Source organism: Pituophis catenifer, unplaced genomic scaffold (genome assembly GCF_029215685.1).
Source record: "Pituophis catenifer annectens isolate HBS135680 unplaced genomic scaffold, rPitCat1.0.hap2 SCAF_7, whole genome shotgun sequence".
Classification (NCBI taxonomy): domain Eukaryota; kingdom Metazoa; phylum Chordata; class Lepidosauria; order Squamata; family Colubridae; genus Pituophis; species Pituophis catenifer.
In genome coordinates this window covers 11,029,615-11,045,930 of record NW_027256887.1, presented here as the reverse complement: position 1 = coordinate 11,045,930, position 16,316 = coordinate 11,029,615, and the positions used below count along the sequence as shown (strand labels likewise).

Below are 16,316 nucleotides of genomic sequence, written 5' to 3'. Positions count from 1 at the left end.
TATAATCAAAATCTATATTACTCCAGGGGTGGGATTGAAAAATTTTAGCAACTGGTTCTCTGCCCGGTTGCTGGGTGGGCATGGCCATGGGGGCATGGCCTAGTCAGCTTCCTGCACCACGGTGGTGGTGGTGGGTGTTTTTGCCCTCCCCAGGCTCCGGAGGCTTTCCTCGAGCCTCCGGTAGGGCAAAAACAGCCTCCCCCAGGTTCCCGAGTCCAGAAATGGGCCTGTTTCTGGACTTCCAGTAGGCCCATTCTTCACTGTCCCCAGGCTCTGGAGGCTTTCTTTGAGCCTCTGGGAGGGCAAAAACAGCCTCCCCTGGGCTCCGGAGACCAGAAATGGGGCCATTTCCAGACTTCCGGTAGGCCTGTTTTTTGCCCTCCCAGAGCTTCCATGCAGGCCCTGCACTTACCTGGCATCCAAAATGGGCAGCGTGGAGACTCCTGGGAGGAGAGGGACAGGATGGGCAGGGTCAGCCAGTCCTTGCAACTACCGGTTCGGCGAACCAAATTAATCCATCCAGTTTGCCCGAACTGGCTGAATTCCACTGCTGTACTCTTCTATCAGTGTTCCACAATTCAGTTTTGTTTCTTTCTTACAACTATGTAATCACAATACTTTTTTTTTCATAGAGTCAAAAGACTTTCAGTTGTCATTCTCTGGGCAGTTAATTTTATTTACAAGAGATTCTGACAGTCATCCCTGAATGAGACAAATGCTTTTAGTAAGAGTGCAGCAGGAAGGAGAATTCAGCTGCTGTCAACATCTTGGTGTGATCCAAGTGTAAATTACCGAGGCCCTACTTTTCAATACACTTTATTATGCTGAAGACTCCTTCAAGGAAATGAAACCCAGTCCATGTTGTGGAGACATGTTTTTGCATCACACTGGCAAGGTACCGATGGCGGTACGCACCAACCCTGGCCAACATTTGATTTTCATCAACCCTTGGCAGTAACTTCAGTTTTGAGTTTTGTTTCAGCTTTGACAATGCTTGGATCTATTTATGGGTTAATAAAATGATGGACTTTAATTTTAAGGAACAAGTGGGGAACGCATCTTTCTGATGTGGAAGTCACAAAGACGAGGAATGGTACGGCATCAGGGGTGAAATCCAGCAGATTCTGGAGAACCGGTAGTGGAAATTTTGAACAGTTCGGAGAACCGGTAGCGGAAATTTTGAGTAGTTCAAATATCTGGCAAATATCACCTCTAGCTGGCCCCAGTGGGGTGGGAATGAGGATTTTGCAGTATCCTTTCCCTCTAGTGGAGTGGGAATGGAGATTTCCCCTGCCCCGCCCACCAAGCCACACCACATCCACCAAGCCATGCCCAAACCAGTAGTAAAAAAATTTGGATTTCACCACTGTACGGCATGTATGTGTATAAACCCCCGTCATGGAATCTTCTGGATTCATGTTCAACCATCGAAGTCTGATTGGGTGAGGAGCAGGTGTAATGTGCAATTGTGTGAGGAATGTAACCCAGGATGAAGGTGTGGGGTCGGCTGAAAAAAATGCAGGATGATTAAAGCAGCCTCACAGAGAACAGCTGAAACTGCCTGGTTGAAAATCCTACCTCTACTGCTCTGAGAGACAGTGGTATTTTCTGAATCTTGCAGTCCGAAGCTTCAAGCTGCTTGCAATCCTTTCTATTCCTATCATTAGATGGCCTTGTTACCCAACAAGTAGGTAACATCTCTACCAGTCGAGCTCAGCTCCTGCAAATGCAACCATGCAGTTCTTCTCGCATCAGAAAAATTGGCCGCTCACAAATATTTTTGGACCTCCCAAACCAGCCAACGAGCCTGATATTTTCAATAATCTAATAAAGCTCAACCCTGCTTAAGATTTTGGAAAGCTCTTAAGATTGGCCATTTGTTGTAACTAAGCTGGGCAAAACCAAGCTGAATTCATTATTCTGGGAACATTTTTTTTTTAGAAAATGTTTTATTTTTATTCCTTATACATATAATGTAAATGTACATTCTTTTATACAGAATTGGTCATGTATATACATATTTTTCTTAAAGAAAGCATAAAAATAAGGCATTTTAATTACATTCAGAGTTGTTCTTCGACCCTTTCTCTTCCCTCATTTCACAACAAACCTTCACCTTTCTTTCCCTTCCCTCCTCTCTTTCCTACTTCCCCTTCCTTTCCCCCACTCCTCCTTTTCCCCCTTTCTCGCCTTCTCTCCTACTCCTGTCCCCTATTCTTTCTTCCTTTCCTTTCCCCTTTCTTCCATTCCTCTCTCTCCCTCTCCTCTTTTTACCCTCTGCTCCTCTCTCCTTTCTTTCTCCTTTGTGGTGGAATATATTCATTCTGGGAACATTTTGAATACAATATGCCAGTTGTCCTTGATTTACAATTGGAACCAGAATTTCCAGTCCTAAATTGAGTTGGACCTAATTTTAGGACAATTTTTACCGTGGCTGTCAAGTGAATCTCCATAGTTGTTAAACAAATCACATGGTTGTTAGGCGATTCCCGGTTGTTAAGTGAAGCCAGCTTCTCCAGTGGGTGTTCATTGCCAGAAATCAGCAAGCGAGAGATTGCAAATCGCAATTATGTGACTGCAGGATTCTGCAACCAGTGGTAAATGACAGTCAACCGCCAAGCACTCACATTGTGACCAAATCACCATGGAGATGGTGCGACGGTCATTAAGCGCAAATACAGGTTGTAAGCCACTTTTTCTGAGGTCGTTGTTAAACGAATGGTCTTAAGATGAGGACTTCCTGTATCCATTCAGCTTTCTAGGAAGCAATATAGAAGCAATTCGCCACAGCCTACTTCTGGGAGACAGACATCCAGATTTCCTGTGGCTTTGCATCCTGTTTGGTTTTTATTTTTTTCAGCTCAAACAAGGTTGGATGCAGTGGACCAGAATTTCTATAGTTTTCAACACATTTTTTCCTTACCAGCAGAAAATGTTTGCAATTCTATTTGAGAACATAGGTGGAATGGCGAATTTTGGAAAACTGTTAGGCTCAGTCACTTTAGAATAAGATTATTACATGCTACATGTAATAATGTACATGTAATGTACATCACAGAACTTTGAAAGAGAAAATTATGTGCCACGCTTTGGGGGAATAAATGCGGAAATAAAAAGAAAGTAAATTAAATAAATATAAGACGGAAACAGTTAAAAATGTATAACTCCCTCCCACAATCTTTTTTCTATTATGAGAAATTTCATACTTTACTTTGTCCAGAAAAGATTATACAGGAAACTGCATACTTTGCAATGTTGCGTTTCTATATATTTCTACAACACCAACTGCATCGATAATCTGAGGACATAATATATATTGTGACATTGCCGTCACGTTTTTCAATTGTTTCCTCTTTTGTGAGTGACATGTTGTGTTTTATTATTTTCAGTTCAAGGAATTAACTGGTAAAGACAAATGGCTTTTTAAAGAAAGCAGAAATACTGTACGCTCGCAAAGAACCAATGCCATTTATTCGTGAATTTCATTAATGGCATTCAATATAAGGGGAAACAAAGAAATGTATTATTAAATGAAATACCTATTCATTTATAACTTGGTGATCTGCAAGAGTAGGGGTTGAGAATGACTGTCCTACATATCTTTCACACAATACTAATCCCTGTTCCTCATGTTGATTGTGGACGATTTCCTTTTGCCTGAAGTCATCGTTGCACTTGTCTGTTTATTTAGCTTCAGGTTGATTGAGATCTTGCTTGTTTGTTTAACATTTCTAACAACTATGCTCCATCTAAAAGCTCTTACAACAGTAGACAGGCTTTAATTTTTTTTTTTTTAATGAAGAAAACTGGAATAATCCGAAACAACCACACAATTCTTTTCAAAGCTAGAAATATTAGAGACAACCAAGCTGCAGGAACCAAGTGGGGTTAGGAACATCAGGTAAATTCCAGCCTTTTTTTTTCAGGGATATAAAAAGTATACATAAAGACTTGTCCTTATTCTGACACATTTAACATGTATTTCTTGGCAGTTCTCCTGTGAATTGAAAAGCTATATGGCAGGCAGACAAGCAGGCGTACAATATGTGGCTTTCATATCTTCCCAATAGTTCATTAAAGAAATAAATATCCTGTTGTATATGACAATTATGTCACATTTATTATTCTTGCACCAAAGGCAATACATACTTGCATTTACCTGGGCTGCACCTGCTAAACTTTTCTGGATTTCAAATCAGAGAACATTCCAAAAGAATGTTTTTTTGTACTTGCATGTTCACCTACTCACCAGAAGCAGAGTCTATTTTAAGAGAAACTTACCAGAGAAATCCGATTGGCTTTTAGTCCATCGGGAGTTTGGTAAAATCCAATACCAGATCAGATAAAAAGCTTGGCGTATCTGAATCCTGACAGCAAAATGGCGCTGTGACAGACTTGGCCAATCACAAAGCAGCTATTTAGCAAAAGACACATAGAGGAGATTCTTCTCCATCATCTCTTCACAGTCCTAGTGGACAACCATTTAAATATCAGCCAGCAGTGTGCAACAGCTGCCCAAAAAAGCCAACACAGTTCTAGGCTGCATAAACAGAGGGATAGAATCAAGATCATGTGAAGTGTTAATTCCACTTTATAATGCCTTGGTAAGATCACACTTGGAATACTGCATCCAGTTTTGGTCGCTACAATGTAAAAAAGATTTGGAGACACTAGAAAGAGTGCAGAGAAGAGCAAGGAAGATGATGAGGGGACCAGAGGCTAAAACATATGAAGAACGGTTGCAGAAACTGAGTATGTCTAGTTTAATGAAGAGAAGGACTAGGGGAGACATGAGAGCAGTGTTCCAATATCTCAAGGGTTGCCCCAAAGAAGAGGTAGTCAAGCTATTCTTCAAAGCACCTGACGACAGGACAAGAAGCAATGGGTGGAAACTAATCAAGGAGAGAAGCAACTTAGAACTAAGGAGAAATTTCCTGACAGTGAGAACAATTAATCAGTGGAACAACTTGCCTCCAGAAGTTGTGAATGCTCCAATGCTGGAAGTTTTTAAGAAGATGTTGGATAACCTTTTGTCTGAAGTGGTGTAGGGTTTCCTGCCTAAGCAGGGGGTTGGACTAGAAGACCTCCAAGGTCCCTTCCAACTCTGCTATTCTATTCTATTCTATTCTATTCTATTCTATTCTATTCTATTCTATTCTATTCTATTCTATTCTATTCTATTCTACGCTACGCTACGCTACGCTATTCTATTCCTTATACACTCAATAAGCCACATGGCTGTGTGCTTATTCCAAATTACCTTTCACAGGGTGTTTCTAGCCCCATCTGCTTTTTAATGTCTAAGAATGCCCATGGGGAATTTTATAAAAAAAGGATGCAATAAATTGAAGGAAAAAATTGCAGGGAGCTCACTTTCCCATTTTCTTCAATAAAAAAGTATTGCAAGGAAATAGGCGGAGGGACTCTAGTGATCATAACAGGCATCTCTGCTGGGCTCTAGAAGGCAAAATGGCAGCCATGGCGGTGCATTGAAGTCAGCTCACTTTTTTGTGCATATGTATAAAAATGAGGTAAAAAAAAATATCAGTAGGATGTGGTGGCTCAGTGGCTAAGACGCTGAGCTTGTCGATTGAAACGTCAGCAGTTCAGGGGTTTGAATTCCAAGTGCCACGTAACGGGATGAGCTCCTGTTTACTTGTCCCAGCTTCTGTCAACCTTGCAGTTCGAAAGCACGTAAAAAATGCAAGTAGAAAAATAGGGACCACTTTTGGTGGGAAGGTAACAGTGTTCCGTGCGCCGTGGTGTTTAGTTATGCCAGCCACAAGATCACGGAGACATCTTCGGACAGCGCTGGCTCTTTGGCTTTGAAACGAAGATGAGCACCACCACCTAGAGTCGGGAACGACTAGCACACATGTGCAAGAACTTTTACTTTTACATTTACTTTAAAATGAGACTACAGCACAGTCAGGGCTGCTATCATTTCTTTTTTTTACTTTTGCTTTTCTTTCTGGCCTTTTTTAGTGTTTGGTGTTTCATATTATTTCAGAGCGCACTGCTTTTTATTGCATATTGTTATTGCATGTTATTACTTTCACTGGTATAGAATACATGAAATCATTGTACAAATGACTGTGATACCGAATGGTTGTGCAAAAGTGTTTGAACTGGCAGTATCATTTCTATTCTCACCTGATAATAAAGCGTGCAAGGAATGCAAGATACCTGCAGGGATTTTCACCTTAGCAGATCACCCAAACCTCTTGAGATAGGAATATTCTTGTTTAATATATTTATAATTTAATGCTGAATATTCCCAGGCTTTTGACCACCGTTGATCAAGGAGAGATTCAACCTAGCAATAAGGAGGAATATTTTGACAGTGGGAACAATCCACCAATGGAACAGCTTCAGAAGTTGTGGGTGCCCCATCACTGGAGGCTTTCCAGAAGAGACTGGACTGACATTTGTCAGAAATGGTGTAGGGTCTTCTACTTGGGAGTGGGGGTTGGACTAGATGACCTACAAGTTTCCTTCCAACTCTGTTATTCTCTTCTGTGTGCAGAGGATGGAAGAGTTAACTGCTCCACTGGGAAATTACGTGGCATCATGAGATTATGACATCCTCAAATAAGGGTTGTATCTAACGTTGACTCCTGAATGCAAAATAACATAACTACATAGTACAATGGACTTGCAGGGCCAGCGCAAAGTGTAACATGTTCACACTGGTGCAATAGGGGTGTTTGTTAATACGATTTATTTGGTTAGGGATTTTCTGTCTTCACTGTGAGTTGTATTGTGTTGGGTGTGTGTGTGTGTGTGTGCACTGAGGGAGCTCCACCAATCTCATTGTACATATGTTGTGCAGTGACAATAAAGGTTATTATTATTATTATTATTATTATTATTACGATGAATGTATTTTTACGACTATTTCTATCACTATTGTTGTATGTGCGCTGAGAACCTATTCACCAATTTCCTTGTGTGTCTAATCTAATCACACTTGGCCAATAAAGAATTATATTTCTATTTCTATTCCTATTCTATTCTGTGCTTGCATTTTGATTGCTACTACTAAATCAGTATCTCTAAATGTCAACACTCATTTTTGTGCAGATTCTATTCTATTCTATTCTATTCTATTCTATTCTATTCTATTCTATTCTATTCTATTCTATTCTATTCTATTCTATTCTATTCCATTCCATTCCATTCCATTCCATTCCATTCCATTCCATTCCATTCCATTCTTCTTATTGTGTTCTATTCTAAATTCTATTCTATTCTAATTTTATTCCATTCTGTTCTACTCTTATTCTGTTCTATTCTATTCTATTCTAAAACATCTGCAATAAGTCCACGCATGCGCGTCTTTCACTGCCCAAAGCATGACGAGTTAACCGTTGCAACTGACGCAGTTTACACCAGGGCACGCGAGAGGTAAACCGCGAAGCTCTGCGCATGCCCGGCGGATAAGCACGCGGCGAGAACGAAACAGAAACAGGCGCCCGCGGCGCACAGCTTCTCAAGGGGAACCCTCGTGACCTCTGACCCGAGCACGCAAACTCCGGGGGTTGGCGACGCACGCCCCCTCCGCTTCCCTTCCTTTCCCTTCGCCATGGCGGCGGACGGGGAAATCTTGCCCGGGCTGGCGGCGGAGTTGAGGCGCTTTGCATCGGAGCCGGCGATGCTACCGGACGACGGGCTGGCGACGCTGAAGCGGGCTACGAGTCTCTTCCGGGAGGCGGCAGTAAGGTGAGGACGGCGTCGGCGGGGAGTCACGTGGGGAGGCGCGCATGCGTGTCGGCAACTGGGGGGGTTCTCGTTGCCCTGAGGCTGATCTCGGATCTCTATTGGACGGGATTATTCCCCCCCCCTCCCCAAGGCAATAGAGCAGGGGTCTCCAACCTTGGCAACTTTAACCCTGGAGGACTTCAACTCCCAGAATTCCCCAGCCAGCAAAGCTCGCTGGGGAATTCTGGGAGTTGAAGTCCGCCAGGCTTAAAGTTGCCAAGATTGGCGACCCCTGTAATAGAGGCTGCGTAGGCATTGAGATCCTTTCATGAACCAGGAATGTTTTCTTTTTTCCTGGTTTGAAGATAATTCATTGTGGAATGCTAAGGGTGGGAAGAGTCTTCGAGGTCATCTAGTCCAGTCTTTTCCAACCTTAACAAGTAAGGGGTCCTTGGGAGTCTCTGAGCTTGCTTGTTGTTGTTTTTTTGCAGACGTTTCGTTACCTAACTAGGTAACATCATCAGTGCTAGTCTTGATGATATCTTGAATAGCGCAAAAGATGCAACGGACCAAGGGATATAAATTACTCCATTCCCCACCATCCTGTCAGAGCTGAAGAAGCTGCTTGGATGAGAAGTGAAACGTTTTCAAAGAAAAAACAAACAAGAAAGTCCAGTTGCCTTGTGAAAAAGCACCTTTGGGACAACCATGACTGAGAATCTCTACAGACTTTTAGCATTGGTGATGTTACTTCATTGGGTAATGAAACATCTGCAAGGAAAGAGAGCACCAAGGATCCCTCAGTTCAACCCTGAGCTACAAATAATTCTTCTTTATTACAGTAGTGGCCAAAATTGTGGAAACCTTTTGGGAAAAGTGTTATTTTCTAAAACTAGCTAATAACACAATTTTTTTGGAGTAGTACCATAAAATTATAGATCAACAGAAAGATAATTTAATCAAGAATGTAATGCAATAACGTTTATGAAGGATTTGCTATTAGAATAGCAGTTACAGTATAAAGAAGAAAAGTGAAATACATAGAAAAAACGAGATATACAAAAATTATCACCATGTCAGTTAATACTTCGTTGGGTAACCTTTAGCATGAATTACGGCCTTAACAATGTCTTCCTATGGAGTGAACTAAGTCTTTTAGTTCTGCAGCTGTTATAATGTGAAACCAAGATTGCTTCTATTAACCGGGTTTTATTGCTGGGTCGCATCTGACTAACAAGTTTCTTTAGTCAGCTCCATAGATTTTTCAATTGGGTTAAGCCAGTGGTCAGCAACTTGTGGCTATGGGCCGCATGTGGCTCTTTCATCCCTCTGCTGCTGCGGCTCCCTGTTGCCGGTCGGCTCCCCAATTGATAGGGCTTTCGGTTAGGACAGGTAGAGGAAAAAGGACGCCATGCTAGGAGAAGACTCTATGGTGGGGGAACCGGACTTCCGGTAGGCAGGGGGAAAAGGGTGCCGCATTAGGAGGACACTATGGTGGGGGAACAGGATTTCCAGCCGGTTCCAGAATTGAATGTGTGTGTGTGTGTGTGTGTGTGTGTGTGTGTGTGTGTGTGTGTGTGTTAGGATTAGGGTTAGGGTTAGGGTTTGCAGCTCTTTGAGTGGCTCTTTGAGTGTTTAAGGTTGCCAACCCCTGGGTTAAAGTCTGGGCTATTCCCAGGCCATTCCAGCGGTGGAATATCATTATTTATTTTTATTTTATTTATTTATTTATTGTGATTTATATGCCGCCTTTCTCCCTAGGGACTCAAGGCGGCTTACAAAATGACAACTTCAATACAAATCACAATACAATACAAAATTAAAATCAGTAACCCAATTAAAAAACAATTTAAAATTATACCAGTGTACCCCCAAACGGCTCAGTTTAATTGGCGGAAGAGCCACGTCTTCAGCTCGTGACGGAAGGAAAGAAGGCCGGGGGCTGTCCTGAGCTCAGTGGGCAATCCATTCCAGAGGGTCAGGGCTCCCACAGAGAACGCCCTCCCCCTGGGGGTCGTCAGCTGACATTGTTTGGCCGACGGCACCTTGAGGAGGCCGACTCTGTGAGAGCGCACAGGACGATGGGAGAACGGCTGGAGATGGTCCTGAAAGTATCCCGGATTATCTTGAAACTCCCCCCAAAAGTGGTGTTATTAGCCATCAAACCTCAAAAATACACTTTTCCCAAAAGGTATCCACAATTTTGGCCGCTACTGTACTTTTCAAGTAAGGTGTGTGGACTTCAGCCTCCGAGATTCCCTAACCAGCGTGGCTGGCTGAGAAATCCTGGGTGTTGAAATCCACACATCTATATGGATTTCTACACACATCCGTGTTTATTTCATGTCCGCATCTATATGGACATGACAGCAGTGTTCCAGTATTTGAGGGGCTGTCACAGAGAGGAGTGGGACAGCCTACTTTCCAAAGCACCCAAAGGCCAGACAAGGAGCAATGGATGGAAATTGATCATAGGGAGATTCAGGCTAGAAATAAGGAGAAATTTTCTGACAGAACGATCAACCAGTGGAACAACTTGCCTTCAGAAGTTGTAGGTGCCTCATCACCGGAAGCTTTTAAGAAGCGGCCGGACAGCCACTTGTCAGAAATGAATAGGGTCTCCTGCTTAAACAGGGGTTGGACTAGAAGACCTCCAAGGTCCCTTCCAACTCTGTTATTCTATAAATTATGTCTTAAAATTGTCAAGGTTGAACAACGCTGATTTAGACCATGTCTCATGTCTTTCCCCCAAACAAGAACCCCATGAGGTGGGTTAGGTTGAGAGTCGTGACTGGCCCAAAGTCACCAGTCAGCTTTCATACCTAAGAGAGGCTTATAACTTGTGGCCTCCTGGTTAACCAGTATATCAAATAGGCTCATCTGTTTAGTCTTCTGCCCCATTTTCTACCTGACATCCCTTCTTCAGACACTTGTCATGTCTCCCCACTGTTTTCCCTTCTCTAGATTTCTCTTTGAGATAAACAGATTCAAACCTCCAGCTATTTCTTACAACTCTTTTTCTTGCAGGCCACTTTTCATAGAAGATAGGATAATAGAGTTGGAAGGGACCTTGGAGGTCTTCTACTCCAACCCCATGCTCGAGCAGGAGACCCTACCATTTGAGACATGTTCATCTTGATTCCTTTCCTTGGGATAAATTCCAGTTTGACAAACTTTTTTCTAAAATCAATGGCCATAACAATATTCTAGGTCCTAGGAGCAGTCTGAGGAACATTGACTTCTCTTGATTTTGACAATATATTTCTGCTGATGCAACTTCCCCTCAAATTAAGCAATTTTATTTTTTTAAAAAAAGGCTTTGGCAAATTTGTTATAGAGCAGGGGTGTCAAACTGGATCAGCATTGTAGTTCTCTGCAGGCCGGCAGGGGGGAGGCAGGGGGGAGACAGGACAGATGACTTGTGCAGGAGTCTGCCGGCCAAAAACGGGCCACGCGGAGGCCTCCCGAGGCCCCTGCACTGCCCATTTTCGGCCTCCCCGGCTTCCTGTAGCATTCTGCCAGCCAAAAATGGGCCATGCTGAGGCCTGCCGAGGCCCCAGTGTAGCCCTTTTTTAACTGGCAGAGTGCTGCTGGAAGCTGGGGAGGCCGAAAATGGTCTACGCGGGGGTTGCACATTTAATTTAATTTAATTAATTTAATTAATTCAGTTTATATGCCGCTCCTCTCCGAAGACTCAGGGCGGCTCACAATACATTTTAAAAAATCATTATAAAAAACATTTAAAAATTAAAAACATTAAAAACATTAAAAACTCATTCACACCATTCATGGCTGAATCTCGCCAGATCACAAGAGCGAGATCAACGGCCCCAGGCCTGCCGGAAAAGCCAGGTCTTCATCGCTTTTCGGAAGGTTAATAGGGTGGGGATGGTCCAGACCTCAGGAGGTGACTGGTTCCAGAGAGCTGGAGCAGCCACAGAGAAGGCCCTCCCCCATGGGCCCGCCAGCCGGCATTGTTTAGCTGACGGGACCCGGAGGAGACCAACTCTGTGGGATCTTACCGGTTGCTGGGAGCTATGCGGCAGAAGGCGGTTTCGAAGATAACCCGGCCCTAAGCCATGTAGGGCTTTAAAGGTAATAATCAACACCTTGAATTGTGACCAGAGACCAATAGGGAGCCAGTGCAGCTCGTGGAGAATTGGTGTAATGTGGGTGTACCTAGGTGCACTCACGGCAGCTCGCGCGGCTGCATTCTGGACCACATGGCCCATTTTGGCCAGCAGAGGCACGGCGGGCTGGTACTTTGATATTTCCAGGCCAGCCTCATGGGCTGGATTTAAGCACCCTGCCAGCCCGCAGGCTTTGACACCCCTGTTATAGAGGTTTACTTTTTTTTTTTTTTTTTTAATTTGATTTATATGCCGCCCTTCTCCAGAGACTCAGGGCGGCTTACAATGCGTTAAGCAATAGCTTAACTAATTTTGATAGTACAGTTACTTCACTTCGTGTTTGTTTTTCATTTCAGGGAAACAGCGACTGAAAGTTTGTTCCAAGATCTCCTGCAGATTTTGAAAAAAGTTTCCCGTGAAATTGAAGTGGCACGCCAGGATGCCAGTACACTGGCACATCTAGATTCACGGTTGCAACTGCTATCAGAATGTTTTCGATGCCTTCGGAATGCTTGCGCGCAGTGTGCAAACAGCCAAAATGTTATGAGGTAAAGTTTTGGCTCCTGTGAGCGGGGCCTATACATGTGTAGCTTTATTTGAATGCTTAAATTCCATCATTTGTTCATAATTTTGAGTTTTTATCGGATTTAACTTGGGAAGCTTGCCTCCCTTTGAAATCCATCTCTCTCTTTGTTAATTCACTTCATCTTTTGTCTACTCTCAGCATATTAATAGGAGTTGATTTGTCTCTGGCATTGGAATGAAACCTTGTGAGTGAATGAATTCATAGGTTAGGCTAACTGACCGATGCATAATATTGTATTTGTTTGACTCTGTTCAAAGGTATTAGATTAGACCTCATTTTGCAATCTTGGTTTTTTTTTTCCCCTTTAGGTATTTGGCAGTTATTTTCTTCTCTTATGCTGCCTGAGTATGTTGTACAGTAGAACTATTCAGAGATGGAAGTTCAGTGACCTGTTCATAATTTTGTACTATTTTTATAGTACTTTAGTATCTATGAACCATCCAATAATTTATACTGAAAATTATTAGAAGAGCCTGTTACATGAGCCTGAGCTATTATCTACCAAAGGCAGATCATGATAATGATTTGATTAGGGATACTTGTTGAAATCTAGCAGAAATAATATATCAACCTAAAATATCTGGTTTTTGGGCTTCATCCATTTGCCATTGTCTCTCCATTAGGTCTTGCTGAATATGCACAGATACAGTACACGCTTTTCTTCTGCATTGTACATGTTGTTGGTCTAGAACAGGGGTCTGCAACCTTAAACACTCAGAATGCCATTTGGACCCGTTTCCCACAGAAAAGAAAACACCGGGAGCCACAAAACCTCGGTGGGCATAGCCAACTCGACATCACTCACTTTCACCAGTCACATGACCCACTAGCCACGCCTACCCAGCTGGTCATTAGGGCAGAGAACCAGTTGTTGACAACGGGAACCACAAAACCCTTTTGACATCTCTCTCTCTCCCCCCACCCCCTCTCTGTATCCCTCTGTCTCTGCCCTGGCCGCTTCTCCATCCCCTGCCATCACCCTTACCTTCTCAGGCCAGGTGAGGAATGACTGGGAAGGAGGGCGAGGGGTGGGGCCAGCCAGTGGTGGGATCATCCAACAGGGAGCCACAGCAGAAGGCCCAAAGAGCCGCATGCGGCTCCGGAGCCGCAGGTGAACTAGTCTAGAAGGTACACCAGTGTTTCTCAACCTTAGCAACTTTTAAGATGTGTGGACTATGGTTCCCAGAATTCCTCAGCCACGCTAAGATTGAGAATTACTGCTGTAAATATGCTGTGCATATTTCTTCTACTACAGTCCAAACTATAAAACTGTAATTTTGTTTTTAAGAAAAAATGCAAACAAATTATCATATTTTAGCTTGATATATTAATTTTGTTGTAAAGATCATAGTAATACGGTAAATAAAATAGGCATCTGGTACCCTTCAGATGTTTTGGGCTTAATTATTACAGTATTAAGGTAACGGTTCAGGTTCCCCTCGCACATATGTGCTAGCTGTTCCTGACTCTAGGGGCCGGTGCTCATCTCCGTTTCAAAGCCAAAGAGCCAGTGCTGTCCGAAAACGTCTCCGTGATCATGTGGCCAGCATAACTAAACACCAGTGGCGCATGGAACGCTGTTACCTTCCCACCAAAGGTGGTCCCTATTTTTCTACTTGCATTTTTTGCGTGCTTTCGAACTGCTAGGTTGGCAGAAGCTGGGACAAGTAACAGGAGCTCACATTACAGTATTAATCTGAGTGAATAAGCAGAATTTGGGCACTGCTTGTTTTTTATTTTCATTTAGGTGTGTCTAAACTGCACAGAAGAAGCTGCCTAGGTAATATTTTTAATCTCTTAATCTCAAGAATGACAATGTCTATACAAAGTGTGTATACTGAGGTATAAGACTTACAAAATAAAAAAACAAATCTTCCTTAATAAGGATGAAATTACTTCCAAGTAATAGCATATAAAACAGGAATATGTGCCAATATTTGCCACAATGTACTCTGCGTTTACGGTATTACCTAAAATTTCACTAAGGAATACCAATTGTGGAGACCACTTTTATGATCCTTTATTATCACTTCTTCTAAAAAAGATTTCCTAGTTTTCTGCTTCTTTAATAGTTTGTGTTAAAAAAAATATGCAATGAGTTCTTCATGCGAAGACGATCATGAGATGCGGCTCAGCTCAGCTATTTGGATTTACCCACTAGAAAGGATAATAACATTTTGGAACAGTACACGCAATGCCTCACTTGATTCTTTTAATTTAATTTCTTAAAATTCCATGACTTCTTACTGAATACCTTACCTTTTTTTTAAAAAAAAATGAAAATTGTGGTTTTAGAGAGAGGTGAGTTGTATCTAGATATTCTAACACATATAAACTCTGGCATTACTGAAAACAATGGGCATGAGCTAGAAGAATTTATTGATTAATTCATATGTGGCAATAACTATAATTTGTGTTGCCTCATCAGTAAACTGAAACAGGCCACAGTTGGAAATTGTTTGTTTATGTTTGGTGGTTGCAGATTTTTGACTTTATCCATTTTCTGGACAATATTGTTCTCAATTCAGCTGATGGAAGCCGTTTCATTTTAATACCGGTAGTACTTCAAACACTAAGAGAGTCTGAAGAGTCAAAGTAACATATTTTTTTTTCAACATTATGAATAGAATCTCTCATAGTAATACTCATTTTCATAAGTGTTGAATGAATGGCCATTGGTCAAGAATGAAATGGCCTGAGTGCCTAAAACTGTCGCGGCCCGCCAGCGGCCAGCAGATCTAGCAGCGGATTCAGACAGTGAGAAGATTGGGGAGGAACATGAGCCAGTCCTAGAGTCTGAGAAAGGCTCTGATGAGGGCTCTGCATCAGAGGCAGAGAGGGGGCCAGGGCCGGATGCCAGTTATCAGCTGCCTTTGGAGTCGGACATCAGTGAGGTAGAAGAACAGCTGGAGCCTGTTCCCAGGGTGCACATGTACAGAGTTGCCAGACGAAGGGAATAGCTAAAGAACAAGGGTCGACTTGGGAGTAAGGCCACAGGTGGACGATGAATGGCCCCTCCCAGAGGGAATAAAAGAGGAGCGAAAGGGGACGAGTTTGCAGGAGACAATTAGTTCATTACTGCATTCTTGCCAAGTATTGCGGCGTCTGAAATATATCGGCCTGGCCACTCTCCAAGCCTGATAAAGGTTGGTAATTGGGAACTATCTTAAATAAACAAACAAACAAACAAATAAATAAATACATTTATTTCTATACCGCCCTTCTCCCGAAGGACTCAGGGCGGTGTACAGTCTATTAAAAGCACAAAGACAGACATCAATTAAAAATAATTAAAATTATTAAATAATTTAGGCTCAGATTTAAAACCCCAAAAATTTAAAACACCCAATTTAAAATCATTACATTGATAGCCCAGCCTGGCGGAACAGCAGGGTCTTGAGGGCACAGCGAAATACACGGAGGTCGGAGATCATACGCATTTCCGGGGGCAGTTCATTCCACAGGGCAGGGGCTCCCACAGAGAAGGCCCTCTCCCTGGGTGTTGCCAGCCGACATAACTTGGCTGATGGCACCCTGAGGAGACCTCTGTGGGAGTGGACTGGCCGGTGGGAGGCTATTGGTGGCAGAAGTCGGTCTCGAAGGTACCTGGGTCCTATGCCATGGAGTGCTTTAAAGGTGGTGACCAGCACCTTGAATCGTACCCGGAAGACCACTGGGAGCCAGTGCAGCTCGCGCAGGAGGGGTGTCACGTGGGCACAACGAGTTGCGCCCATAACCACCCGCGCGGCCGCATTCTGGACAAGTTGGAGCCTCCGAGTGCTCTTCAAGGGGAGCCCCATGTAGAGAGCATTACAGTAGTCCAGCCGGGAGGTGACAAGGGCATGAGTGAGACCATCAGCAACCAGAAATGGTTCCTCTTTAGTTTTGGATGTGTCGCA

The 16,316-nt window shown here is 43.1% G+C and overlaps 1 protein-coding gene across 1 annotated transcript in view; it reads left to right on the top strand.

Moving 5' to 3' along the window:
- Positions 1 to 7,447: 7,447 nt before the first annotated feature.
- The window catches only part of ATXN10 (ataxin 10), a 76,237-nt gene continuing 67,368 nt past the window's right edge, over positions 7,448 to 16,316 (top strand). The window contains exons 1-2 of the mRNA XM_070947133.1: positions 7,448 to 7,722; positions 12,188 to 12,379. Coding sequence (XP_070803234.1) covers positions 7,586 to 7,722; positions 12,188 to 12,379 — 329 coding nt within the window. The 5' untranslated portion in view covers positions 7,448 to 7,585. The remainder of the gene's footprint in view (positions 7,723 to 12,187; positions 12,380 to 16,316) is intronic.